The following is a 13694-nucleotide window of genomic DNA, read 5'->3' on the forward strand; positions in this document are numbered from 1 at the left end:
ACCAAGAGCTTGAAGGCTACTTACGATGCTATACAACCTACTTCCAAGACAATTGGCCAGAATTGTTAGCTATTGCAATGATTGCCATAAACAATCGAACTTCACGAGCAACGGGAATGAGTCCCTTCTTCGCCACACATGGTTACCACATCGACCCAATCGAAGTACACGAGCCTCTTCGTACCACCTCTGACTCGCCTATTGCAAAAGAGGAGGCTTTTATTGCCAAGATCCGACAAGCCTCTGAAGTAGCGCAAGCTCTAATAGCTGACGCCCAAGAACACTACGAACGATATGCCAATCGATCGACGCAACCCGCAGAACAATACAAAGTTGGAGACAAAGTCTGGCTCAGTCTTCGAAACATGAAAACCGACAGGCCGTCGAAAAAGATGGATTGGAAAAATGCCAAATACACGGTAACCGAGTTAATCGGATCACACGCTGTACGGTTGAATACACCTCCTGGTCCTCATAACGTATTCCATGTGTTGAACATTCGGAGGTCAGCGAATGATCCCTTGCCATCACAAATCGTTCACGAGCCACAGTTACCAGCCATTGTCGATGATAATGGACAAGAGGTTTACTATGTCGACAAAATTCTTCGCCACAAGCACAATAAGTCTACGGGAAAGGTTTCTGTGCTAGTAAAATGGTCGGGATACGAAAAGCCAACATGGGAACCGGTCACGGAACTGATGGAGACGGACGCCCTGCAAACATACTTATCAAAACATGAAGAACTCAAAAACTCTCTTCCGAGCCCTACAGAGGGAGAGAGGGGGTAATTGTCACGGTCTATGGACCGGTGTTCGGCCTTCGGCAAGACCCTCAGCCACGACTCATTGGACCCACCAAATCCAATGGCGCATTTGCTAGAAGGTTCTAGGAATATCGACAAGGTCAATGGCAAGGTTATAAGAATGCCCAGGAAATAGGGAGGATACGGTTCTGTTTCCTGTTCTTCAAGAAGATTTATTGTACTCGTAGTAGTAGGCTAGACCAATGGCATCGACCTTGTCCTAGACCCTTACATTGTTCATGAGCGCTGTGCCCCTTGTCACTATGAGCGCTCATTCTAGAGTGGGATGAGCGCTCATTCTAGTCTCCACTGAGCGCTCATTGTGGGTCACTTATCTATGCTCATTCCTTATCATCACGTGACCTGTACCATAGTTCTTCCGTTCCTGAGTGAGTCCCTGTTGTTCCCGTGATCCTGCAGAGTACAAATGTCCTGTCCTAGCCGCCCGACGCCCGAGTGGGTCGGTTAACTGTTATCCATGCATAACGGGTCGTAACACCTAAGTAAAGTTAAAAGTATACCTTTACTTGATAACTAGATTTAGAAAGAAAATAAAAATTAATATAAACACTATAAAGTAGAGTAGGAAGCTTATAATAAGATTATTACCTCACACACTCCTACTGCTTTAAACGTATAAGAAGACACTATAGAGAGTAACACTACTAAAGATAAAGACTTTAGAGAGGAGGAATTTAAAGAAACTACTAATAACTTACTACTACTAACGCTAGTTATACCTACTCTCTTTACTAAGAGATCTATAGAAATCCTTAAGCTTTATACTTTATACCTTACTATATATATAGTTTATAAAGCAAAACGTATATAATAAGAATAAGCATATAAAACCCTAAATAAATAAGTTAAAAATACTATTTCAAAAGAGATCCTCACGCTTACCTAAGTAGAGCTTTTAGGGAAAAAAGACTACACCCTTCACACCTTAATATATATTCTAAAATAATACTACGCTCTAAGTAACTTAAGCAACCTCACTACTATCTATAAAGAATATACTACAGTCTTAGATTAAGTAGCTTTTATTATTAATCTTAATGCTTAGATTAGGAATTTCTAAAGCGTACTTCTTAAAGCGTCTTAGTATAAACTACTAGAAGTATAGAAAACTCTCATATCAAAAACCTTCCTCTAAGTAATCTAATACTACTTCACTCTATTTTAGGCTAACCTAAAGCTTATTAATATTATTAAGCAAGAATGCTCTAATACTAAGATCTAAAGTATAAGTTAATATGCTAATATATTTAGAAACCTTCTCTATAAAAACGTAATAAGAACTTATTTAAAAAGTTACTTTAATAAAGTTTTTATAATACTAGCTAGATAATCTAATAATATAATTTCTAGCAACCCTACTTTAGAAAAGCCTTTATAAAGCAAGTTAGCTTCACACTATATATATAGAAGAGACTATAAATAAACCTTAGTTATACTAAGCAATTATTCTAAGTTATTTATCTCCTAACTAATAAGATACTAGCTAATAGCCTTATAAAAACCCTTTCTCACGCAAAGTTTAAATAATTTAGAGCACTTCTAAACCTCTAAAACGTATTGTAAATAATAATATAAAGCAAAAGGGAAAAGTTAAATAGCAAGTAAAGCCTACAAGCTAGGTACTTTTAATTAAAAATAGCCTAATAGCTAGGAAGCATATAGCCCTCTTAAGAGCCTAAACTACCTACACCCCATAGAGCACTAAGCATCATAAAAGCCACGCTTTATTTATATCCCTAAAAAGCAAATATATAGTTATCTATAAGGACGTTATATATAAGCTTTATCTCCTTAAGGAGATATCTACTAATAAAGCTATTAATAATAGCATAAATATTAGCCACCTCAGAGATAGAAGGAGTTACCTCAAAAGATAAGCTAGCATGCAAACCACTAGAGACTAGTATATCCTCTATAGTAAGCTTAACTAATAGAGTAATAGCTAGCACTAAAAGAGAAGCTATAATCTTAGCAGCTACTTCACTACTACTCTCACCTTTAGCTTTAGCTTTAGCTGTAGCTTTTACAGCTTTAGCTTCTACTTTAGCCTTAGCTTTAGCCTTCACTTCAACTTTATTATAAGCCTTAAAGGCTTCCTGGAGTGTAATTCTCTTAAGAGTAAAAACCTAATAAATAGTTAGCTAGGTAAATAATAACATAAAAATTATAAGATAGTATATATAAACTTATCTACGCTATTACGTAAAGCTTAAAAGAATTAAAGCCTTAATATAAAAATAAGCAGTAATATAAGCTTACATAGCTTCTTCTTCTCCTTATAAAGAGCATATTTACCCTCTTACTCTACGCTAAGCGTATATACACTAAATAATATACCTATTTAAGCGCTTTATAAATAAAGTAAGCAAATCATATCGCCTAGCAGTAGTATCTACTCCTCCTCCTAACCCTCAGCCTTTAGAACCTCTACTTCTACTTAAAAATCAGTAAATAATATAATAACTTAACTAAAAACCTAAATCTAAAATATACTCTACTTACGCCCTTAGTATAGCTTATAAGCAAATAGAGAGGTAAGAGTTATAAACTCTAAATTACACCCCCCCTCAGCTTCTCTACTTCCTATAAGCTTCTTACCCTTATTAAGCTTATCAATCTTAGCCTCTATAAAACAACCTAAGTTAGCAACTAATCTATAAAATAATAAAGTAAAGCAAAAACTTTATAATAAAAAGAAAACTTTAAAAAACTAAAAATAGAAGATAAAACAACTTACTCTTAAGTTTAAAGCCTTTAAGCTCTAGAGAAAGTATAAGAGGAATACTACTACCCTCCTCCTCCTCCCCCTCTCTCTCCTTCTACTTCTTATTAGTAAAAGCAGCTCTCACCTTAGCTATACTAGCTATATATGCAGCCTTATTCTTCTTAAGTATCTAAATAATATAATTAGCATTAAAAGTAAAATTATAAGCAAAAAAAGCATTATAATTATAGTATAAATATATACGTATATATAGAAGTAAAGTAGGTAATATATATATTAATAATAATATAAATAGGGAAGGAAAATTAAGAAATAGAAGTAGTATAAGAGATATTATTATTACTACTACCTTACTACCTTATTAACTACTTTAACCTTCTTACTTAAGCTAATAAGAAGCCTCTATTTCTACTAGTTAAGTAAAGTAGTAGTATTAATTACTACCTCAACACTTATAATCTTAACTATAATAGAAAGCATATAAGGGGAAAAACCTTCGTCTTTTTCGCAATTTAATAATAAAGCTATAAAGTTAATTTCTTTTATTAATTACCTCCCTTCATATCTATTTATAGTACTTTATATATTTATTTAGATTTTATAGCGTTAGTTATATAAGATTAGGGTTTTCAAGCTCTTTTAAGCCTAGGGGGGTATATTATAATACCTTTAAGCATCTAAAGTAGCCTCACGCCTAAAAGAAAATACAAAGTAACCTACTTCTAACCTACTTATTTAGACTAATAATATTCCAGCGCGTTAAGGTCTATTCCTTAAAAAACCCTTCACGTCAGACTCTAATTTAGAAGGAATCAAGCCGTTTTATTCACACAGATGCTATACATACGTTATAGTTAGTTTACGACAAGAAGAAAGAGGGAATAGTAGACACTGAAATGTAAGGAGATTCAACAAGTCTACTTAGCCACGTCAATCAAGCTGTCCCAATCGCCGCGTGCGGCTGGTTTCCGCCTATCCAAGGCTTTCCCGGCTGTTTCGCCTGCTTGTGCTTCACCACCATCCTGTCCATGACGAGATCGGCTAGCTGCAGCAGGCTGATGCTGGTGTTGGCCTCCATGGTCGAGAGATGGACGCCAAAGTGCTGTTGGATCCAGGCCGTCAGCTCAACGGCGGCGAAGGAGTCCAGGCCCAGCGAGTTGATGTTCCTTGTCAGCGACAACTGCTTCAGCGGCGTCACTAGCACTTGGTGGACGGCCCTGCCGAGACAGAATGCCAGTGACTCCCGTCGGGTGTCGGTCACGAGCCCAACAGGGGACTCTTTTGCCCAGGAGATGATGTCCTGCGTCTCTCTCTTGATGGCCTCGGCGGCACTCGCGCCGCCGTGTCGATCGCTTCCGTCAGATACCAATCCCGAACCCTTGGCCATACGGGGGTCGCGATTCCATACGACGGACCGGGTTTCGGTGTCGGCCTGCGGATCTCGTGCTAGGCCTACAACGAGCTGCGGCTGGGCGGAGGGGCTGACGGCGATGCTCACGGCCTGTAAGACCGCCTCTTCTCCCAGGAATACGTAGCCGGCTTTGCGGAACTGCGCCGACAGGGCCTTGTCGCGCGCCACCGCGCCTACATCGCCAACGATGCCGAGGTCCATCACACTGGCTGGGAGACCAAGACCGCGGCGGTACAACGCGAAGGCGTCAAGAAAGGCATTGGCCGCGTTGTAGTTGGCCTGGCCTCGCTGGCCCACGACCCCGCTGACTGAGCTGAAGAGGACGAAGAAATCAAGCCTTTCCCGCCGGCGGCGACGCAAAGTGTTGTGCAAGTTCCAGGCACCGCGCACCTTGGGGTCCACGACAGCGGTCCAGTCGTCCCAGGTCATGTCCGTTAGCGGCCGGTCACGGAGGACCATGGGCATGTGGAAGACGCCGGCGAGCCCGCGAGGAGCAGAGTGATCGGCTGCCGCAACGGCGCGCTCGACAGCCGAGAGGTCTTCTGCGCACCCGCTCACACGGACGGCGGCGCAGCCCATGGAGGCCAGCTCATCCACCAAGGCAAGCGTGGCGGCTTCGGGCTCGGCGGCGGAGCGAGAAAATAGCACGAGTTGGCGTGCCCCCCGTGCGGCCATCCAGCGGCAGACGGACCTCCCGAGCCCGCCGAGGCCACCGACCAGCAGATAGCTTGCGTCCTCGCGGAACGACACAAGTCCCGGACCGCCGCTGTGGTCCGCGGTTTCCGCTTCCACAGAGCTGGCAGCGTCATCGAGGGACGACCATGTCATCCGGGGAATCAGCACAGTACCGTCTGGCGTGACACCAAGCTCGCGGTCCATGTCCGGCCTGTCATGCTGCAGGATTTCCGGTTCCAATTCGGGGCCGAGCTGGGTCAATCTTTCGATGATGCGAGCGACGGCGTCGGCCGCCATCCGGACGGGCGTGTTGACCCTGTCAAGTTCGATCGTGGTGAAGTCTAGTGCCGGGTTCTCGGTGCGTGCGGTGCGCGTGAGACCGATCAGCCACGCTGGGTCGGGCCAATGGCACAGAGATGCCGGTCCTGTACTACTCAGCTGGAGGGGCGGTAGAAGCCAGACGCGGGGTTGCCGAGCCGCGAGGAGGCTGTCAATGTAGCTCCTGAAGGACTTAGCAGTGAGTGCTTCCTCTGCCGGCGACTGTTCCAGGTGCAGCATCGATACGATGACGGTTTGTTCGTTGTCATCGTCATAGGAAGATAGCGGCTCGCCCCCGGAGTGACAAACGCGAATCTCGGAGCGTAAGTCAGACTCTTCCAAGACGCTCTGGAGTGACCGGGCCAGCTCTTCGAGTGCGGGTGTTGCGAGTATGATGACGACACGTCGCTGTCTCGAGCCGGCATATTTCCTGTGACCGGGCAGCAAAGCTCTCGCCGCGTGAAATCCTTTGTTTGTACTATCGGAGGAGGGAGAATGCCGGCGCACAAGTGTGAAGCCGAGCTGCCCCAGCTTCCTGTCGGTCTCAGTCTCAGTCTTGGCCTCGCCACTGTACCGGTCAACCAGGAACCATCCCCCGGGATTAACGGGCAAAGGACTTTCATAAGAAGACGAGATGGAGCACAGCCTGGTCAAGGCGGCGGGCCCATCGACGAGAACAAGGTCAAAACCGCTATGATTTTCCAGCTGGGCCGGGAGGATTTTAGACATGTCCAGCCACGTGGGAGCGAATTTCACATGATATTGTTCGCCCTCTTGCAGAGAAAGCTGAGCCAGACCCAGCTCTGCCGTCGTAGCGGCCGCGTACGTCAGGGATGCCAATACGTTACCGTTGGACATGGCCTGGGTCTCGAGGGCTCTCATGACGGCGGAGACCAGGGCCACGTCGCCGTCGCGAGCAAAGACGCAGACGCGAACGCGCGGGTTCTTGAAGGAGAGCAGCCGGGCCATTCCAACCACTGAATCGACCATGTCCATATTAACTAGTTCGGCGTCCGGGGCCCATTCAAAGACGGACGCAAGATGGGGCTGGGTCGTCGCCAGAGGGGCGTCTTGGGGGGTGCGCCGGGCCCGCGGCGGTTTGGCCATGAACTTGACGTTTCGCATGGAAAGGCGGGGAAGAATATTATCGTTGTGAGAGCTTTCATCGCCGTTGGCAGTGGCGGTGACGGTGCCTTGAAGGCTTCTACCCTTCCGCACCCAACTGACCTCCGCGCGCATCTTCAGTCTGCCATCCCGAGCCTGGGGGCTGTTCCCCCTATTCTGCAGCAGACGTGTGGTATCTGCTTCCACCGAAATCTCCTCAATGTAGGTTGGTAGCAAGAGTAGGTCGCACTTTTCGCCGAGCCCCTGGCACATGGCGACTAGGTTCAACTGGAGCCCCATGTCCAAGACGGCCGGATGCAGCGCATACCCTGCTTCGTCTTCGTCTTCATCGTAGTCGTAAACACTGGCCGATGCCAACAGACGTGAGGTGGACGCTGTGATGTCTTGGAGGCCCTGCAGCGAGGGGCCGTACGACAGGCCGACCGAGTCGGCGATGGAGTACCACTCGGCGGAGTCAACGGTCCGTGCATCGCCGTCGCCGCCACCGTCCAGGCCGACCCGCCGACCCCCAGTGGGGCCGCAACCGGCGCCGATGCCGGTGCCGCCATTACACGGCTTGCCATTCGAAAATGCGGCCGAAGCGACACCGCCAGCGGCAACCAAGCCTCGGCAGTGGCTGGTCCATTGATCACCATCACGATCTGGCACCAAGGCCATGATGTGGAAATCATACCACGTGCTCTCCGGGCAATTGTCCTCGATGGCGCCGTCGCCCGAGTCTTGGTCTTGGTGTTGAGCCTGCGAGAACCTCGTGAAGAGCTCGAATGTCGACCCTTGTGGCACGACCAGCGGCGACCTGATAGAGACGTTGCGCATGACGTAACTCTTGTCGGCAACATGGCCGGGCCCAAGCCGATGAACAGCCTCGCCCGCCATGGCGACGAAACCGGCGGCGGGAAAGACTACCTGGCCGTCGATGACGTGGTGGCCCAGCCATGCGGGCTGGTCTTCGGGCTCCAGAATACAGCGCCAGCACGGCTCGATGTCGGTGGCGTCCGGGACCCGGGCGCCAAGCAGCTCATGAGGGAGATGCCGCGCGCTCTTGTAAACGCTGGCCACGCGCGGCGGATCCAGATACTGCGTGCCGTGGTGCCATGCATAAGGCGGCAAGTCGGTCAGACAGTGTGGAGCAGGAGAGGCAGACCCATCTGGTCTGAAGATGGATTGCATATTTGCCTCCGTGAGAGCTCCGCGCACGAACAGCTCCCCTACCGTTCGTAACATGGCCTCGTCGGACCTCTCGCCGCGGCGCAAGGTCGCGATGTGCGAAGCTTGTGGCTCAGATGTCGTGGATAATGACGATGACGACGCCTCCAGGGCCGATAACGTCTCTCCGATAGGCTTTTTGAGTGCGGGATGAGGCCCAATTTCAAGTAGGAGGAGCGGGTTGTTGTCATGCTCCCGTTTAACCAGCTGTTCCAGAGCTTGCCGGAACATTCTGCACTCAGAATCAGCTTTTTAATGTTCCATGCGAATCTGTTTGTCTGTGGAATCATCATCGAGACAAAAGAACCAGTATGGCTTACACGGGCTTCTCAAGGCTGTCTCGCCAGTATTGCGCGCTCCCCACCAGCTTCGCGGCGTCTGCTTCGAGAGACCCCGAGACACTGCTATATAGCGGAGGCGAATCCAAGGGTCGGCTGCCGGTCTCTACTCCGTCGAGAATTGGTCTTAGCAGCTCCTCATACCTGAGCGCGCTCGGCCCGATGTGATGAGAGTGGAAGGCCGTTCGGACCCGGAGTGCGTGACAACGGATTCGCGGATCCACCTCGGCAACCTTTCGAAGGGTTTCCTGTACCGCGTCTGCATCGCCAGATATGGTTGTGTTGCTCGGACTGTTGTGGCAGGCAACGACAGCGCCGGGACTGAGAAACTTTTCAGCCTGCATGGCTCCCAAGCCGATTGTGGCCATCATGCCCGGCTGCCGTGGCCGCGGCTTGCCATTCTCATCCCGCAGCTCATCCAGTACCATGCCTCGCAGATAGGCTATGATGATGGCCTTGCGGGCTGAAAGGACGCCTGCCGCATAGGCCGAGGCGACTTCGCCGCTCGAGTGGCCGACAACGGCCGCGGGCAAGACGCCCCAGGCCCGGAACATGTTGACCAGACCGATCTGGACGGCGGTGCAATAGGGCAACGAGTATCTAGTCTCCTCTACGAGGCTGTCCGGAGCTGGTTTAGAAAGCTCTTCTGTGTTGAGTAAGCGGCGGGTTCATTTCAGTTTAATGCAGGGACAAAGACGGACGCGAAACCAAGCCCGGAAAACAATCACTCCATATCGGACGCCGTATTCGCTGACTTATGAAAACGTGCGAGCGGCTTACCAAAAAGAGTCCATTTGGGTGCCAGAGCCTTCGGTAGGGTCTTCAGGCACTGGTCCAGGTAGCGGATGCTGTCGGCAAACACATTATTATCGCGGAGCAGCTCGTAACCCATACGAGCCGACTGAGCGCCCTGGCCCGTGAAGACAAAGGCGACGCGGGGCGGCGGCGTCTTGTCCTGAACCTGTCCGGAATGGCCTGCGTCGCCGAAACTCAGCAGCCCGCTCTCGGCTGCTTTTGTCTCGTCCTCGTAGTCGTTTTCGGGCTCTCGTTGCACTCGAACCACAGTATACGTCCGCAGAGGGAAGTGATGGCGTCGGCAACCGAGCGTGTAGGCCAAGTCATGGAGAAGACTGCTCAAGTCATGACGCGAGGCGGGCAGGCGTTCTAGAAGGTAGTTTCGATGGTTGAGGACCTGCTTCTGCAGTGACCAAGGGTGGGTGGCACTGGAAAGGAGCAGGACGCGGGCCGCCTCGGTGGGAGCCCGAGGCACCAGAGATTTTGACGGTCTGCCATCTTCGACAATGACGTGGGCATTGGAGCCGCCTACTCCAAAGGAGTTGACGCTGACCCGTTTCTTGCGACCGTCGGGCCACGGCAGAGGGTCGACTGGGACTCGGAGCTTGGCCGCCTGCCAGGTAACTATAGATAAGGTGAGCTACATGGTTTGGAATGTGAAGCGAGGGTAAAAAGGACATGGAGACGGAGATAGAAAAAGAGAGTGAAGGTCAAAGGGAAAGTGAGAGTGAGGGGGAAAGTTTAAGGTGAAAGGGAAGGTAAAACGTAAGGGTGAAAGTGAGTGTGAAGGTGGGAATGAGACTAAGTGTAAGTAAGATTCAGAGTCGAGTCGGGAGTGAAAAGGGAAGCCAGCGTGATAGCGATGATGTAAGTGATAGTGATAGTGAAAACGAAAGTCAGAGTGAAAGGAAGCCTGAGACTGAGATTGAAACGTACTGAGAGGGTTGGGCGTGTTGAAAAAGATATTTGGCGGTATCACGCCGTGCTCTAGCGATAGCACGGCCTTGATCAGGGCCGTTAGACCAGCAGCGCCCTCCGAGTGGCCGACATTGGGTTTGACGCTGCCAACGACAATGCCATCGCGGCCAAAGACGTTGGCAACGGACCGCATCTCGATGGGATCGCCAACGGCGGTGCCTGTTCCGTGACACTCGATCCACGCCGTGTCCCCGAATTGCGAGTCCGGGATGCCCGCCAGCGCGTACGTCTTGCGGATCAGCAGCTCCTGCGCCGCGGCGTCCGGCTTGAGCTGCCCGACCTTCCGGCCGTCATGGCCCGTGGCGCTGGCTCGCACCACCGCCCGGATGGGGTCGCCGGCTCGCTCAGCGTCCGAGAGCCGCCGTAGGAAGACAGCGTTGACGGCCTCGCCGCGGCCGTAACCGTTGGCGGCTGCGTCAAAGGTTTTGCAGCAGCCCGAGGGGCTCAGGAGGCCCTGCGCCGTGTACAGCAGCGTCATCAGTGGCGAAGTGATGAGGTTGACGCCCAGCACGACGGCGGCAGCGCACTCTCCGGCACGCAGGCTGTGACAGGCCATGTCGAGCGCCACGAGGCTGGCCGAACAGCCCGTCTTGACGACAATGCTGGGTCCTTGCCAGTCCATGGCGAAGCTGACGCGGTTCGCCTGGAGGAAGTCGAGGAAGCCCGTTCCGCGGTACAGGCCGGCCAGCTGGCTGTCCATGACGTTCTCCTGGAGCCAATCCTCGCCGAAGACGCCGACAAAGACGCCGACATCCTTGCGTGCGGCCAAGTCTGAGGCCGTTTCTTTCGTGCCGGTGCCGACGCCGCATGTGGTGGTGATGCTGGTGTTGCCGCCGAACAGGTTCCGGGCGGCGCCAGCGTTCTCGGCGCACTCATAGGCGACCTCGAGGAGCTGTCGCTGCATTGGGTCCATGCGGGAAGCCTCTTTCGCCCCGACAGGGAAGAAGCTGGGATCAAAGTCTCCCATCGACACGTGGTTGAGTAGATATGCCTGCAATGCCTGGAGGGTGTTCTTGGCGGGCGTGTCACTCTGGAAGCCGGTGGCGTCGAACCGCCCGGTGGCCGCGGGAGACCTTTCTTTGTCGCTGCTGCTGCTGCTGCTCCTGCGCGGCCAATCAACCAGCCCATTGCGCTTGGCCATCAGCATGTCCCAGAACTCAGCCGGGGTGCGCACCTCGCCGGGCAGGCGGGCGGCCATACCGCAGATGGCAATAGACTCCGGAGTGGCGGCCGGCGCCATGGTATGGATTAGGGGCGAATGATTGTGAGTGATTGGTGTTTGATGATGGCAAAAAGCTGTGGAAGGTAAGGAACCGATGAGTTATGGTTGCTAATCAGTGTCCTGTAGTAGGCAAGTGGGACAATGACAATTTAAGAAGACTGGTCGTAGGTATGCGTGGTTACGGTCTGCCGAATTAATCATTTACGTCATGGTATGAGATACAGTAGAAGTAGTAATAGTTTACCATAGCCAACGTACGAACAAGCAAAACCTTTACCTGTTGTTATTCTATACTAACAACAACGCAGCTGGTGGAGCTCCACACGGTGTGTTGATCGGAATAACACCTCCAACCCCGAATCACCATGCTGCCGCTGGTTCTTCTCAAACGGCTGTCCGTTGATTGAGTTTGCTATATATGCTTTTGCCTCCGCTGATACTCCGATGGGCCGGAACTTTCTCAGTAACCACTTCTGGGGTGCCTATGATTTTCTACGCCGAGGCCACAATGGGGATGGGAATCTAGGAAAGTTGAAGAAAAATAGTCCTTCTTTGCATAGGATTTCGTTCGCGAGTGCATCCAGCTACTATTACAAATGCGCCTTCTCTACCTTAATCATGAAGTAGTGAACCGTCATGAGTGCCGTACTTAGGTACTAATGTATTTGTTACTTAGTGCATCTAAATTCTTCGTCCCATGCAGACAACGACTATTCCTAGACCACTACAATCTATCACCCATCACCTTATTATGTTACATGTTCTTCGAACCTGTCCAGTCAAGCGGCGAACAGTTAGTCCATAGTAATCAAACAGCTTTGGTAAAACAGAAGATTATATTTGGGCCCCTATTAAGGCCTTCCTCTTCTACGGTACTGGATCTACACGTGTTTGATGTGAAAACGCCTGGAACTAAAGGGCTGAGAGCACCTACTTTCCCCATCTCTCGGAATGGACCGACTTATAGTAGGATCCCATTGCCTCTCAACCCACTTACAGCCCAGTCACTATCCATCCATCTTTCAGGGCAGAATGTGGCCGCACAAGATGAACAAGAGAGAAGGGAAAAAACGAAAACATCTCAGGGCAAAACAGTACGCCACAACCTGCCGAACGACCCCGTAAGCGCAGCGCCTCCTCGGGCCGCGTCCACGCTGCGCTCCTCATCCGCGGCCCACGCGCGTAGGGAATCCCAATCCCGGCACCACGCCTGCTGCCCGTCAGTGAGATGTCCGGAACCGAAACCGTTCACGAAGGAGAGCGGCGTCGCGTCCGCCGTGCATTGCACAGCGTCCGCCAAGACGTTGAGGCAGTAGGCTACGTGCTCGGGCGGCCAGTGCCAGACGTCGTGGTCGTCGTCATCTTCTCCCTTCTTGTTCCCGTTGGTCTTGGTCTTGTGTGTGGCGTCTGTGATGTTCGTTTGGCGGTTGATGCTGGTCCCGTAGGCTTCCAGCAGGACAATCTGTCACGAGATCAGGTCAGAAGAACAGGGGGAAGATGCGGCGTCAGCAAGCGGAAAACCACGGTAAGCTTACTATGCAGCGCATTTGGTATAGACCCCGTATGAAGTAGACTTGGTCTTGGCCCATGCTAGGCGGCGTGAAAGTTGCCTGCAAGGTGGACTTGCTGTCGTCGTCATGGACCCAGCGGGCGTGACGGCCGTTGATGCGGACCGCCGAAGCTGTCTCTCTTCTGATCAGAGCCTCTTCCCATAATTGCCGAACGGGAAAGGGATCGTCCGTCACTTACAGTGCGTCTGAATCAGACTCTCGACGGTCTCTCTCGTCATAATCTCGCTCGCAAACACGTTGTCCGGTATGTGGTACGGGTTGCTTTCGTTACGTACAAAAGTCCTCCAGCGTGGCGGCGCGCCCACAGAGGCCGGGACGAAGCCGTTTGGATCATTCCCAAGAGGCGCCGCAAGCCAGAGGCTGACCTTGACCGTCGCCAATACCAGGATTGTCATAGCTAGGGAGTAAACACACAGTAAGATGACCAAGAAGCACCCGCACCAGGTCCTAAGACCGTTCTTTGGTCTTACGTTGTGGCCGTCCAACGACATGTCGACCACTTCA

General features: G+C 50.9%; 2 protein-coding genes across 2 annotated transcripts; both read right to left on the minus strand.

The window, feature by feature from the left end:
* Positions 1–4485: 4485 nt before the first annotated feature.
* On the minus strand, positions 4486–11637 carry FUM1-2 (Highly reducing polyketide synthase FUM1; the record flags this gene model as incomplete). The annotated part of the gene is made up of 4 exons (XM_032026628.1): positions 4486–8518; positions 8607–9270; positions 9405–10043; positions 10356–11637. 4 exons carry the CDS (start codon positions 11635–11637, stop codon positions 4486–4488), a joined length of 6618 nt encoding a protein of 2205 aa, XP_031876878.1.
* Positions 11638–12700: 1063 nt separating this feature from the next.
* Positions 12701–13585, minus strand: CGGC5_v013982 (uncharacterized protein; the record flags this gene model as incomplete). The annotated part of the gene is made up of 3 exons (XM_032026629.1): positions 12701–13081; positions 13155–13300; positions 13369–13585. The coding sequence occupies 3 exons, from the start codon at positions 13583–13585 to the stop codon at positions 12701–12703; spliced, it is 744 nt and encodes a 247-aa protein (XP_031876877.1).
* Between the last annotated feature and the right edge of the window lie 109 nt (positions 13586–13694).

Source organism: Colletotrichum fructicola (genome assembly GCF_000319635.2).
Source record: "Colletotrichum fructicola Nara gc5 chromosome Unknown KSG_Nara_v1_contig08, whole genome shotgun sequence".
Lineage (NCBI taxonomy): Eukaryota > Fungi > Ascomycota > Sordariomycetes > Glomerellales > Glomerellaceae > Colletotrichum > Colletotrichum fructicola.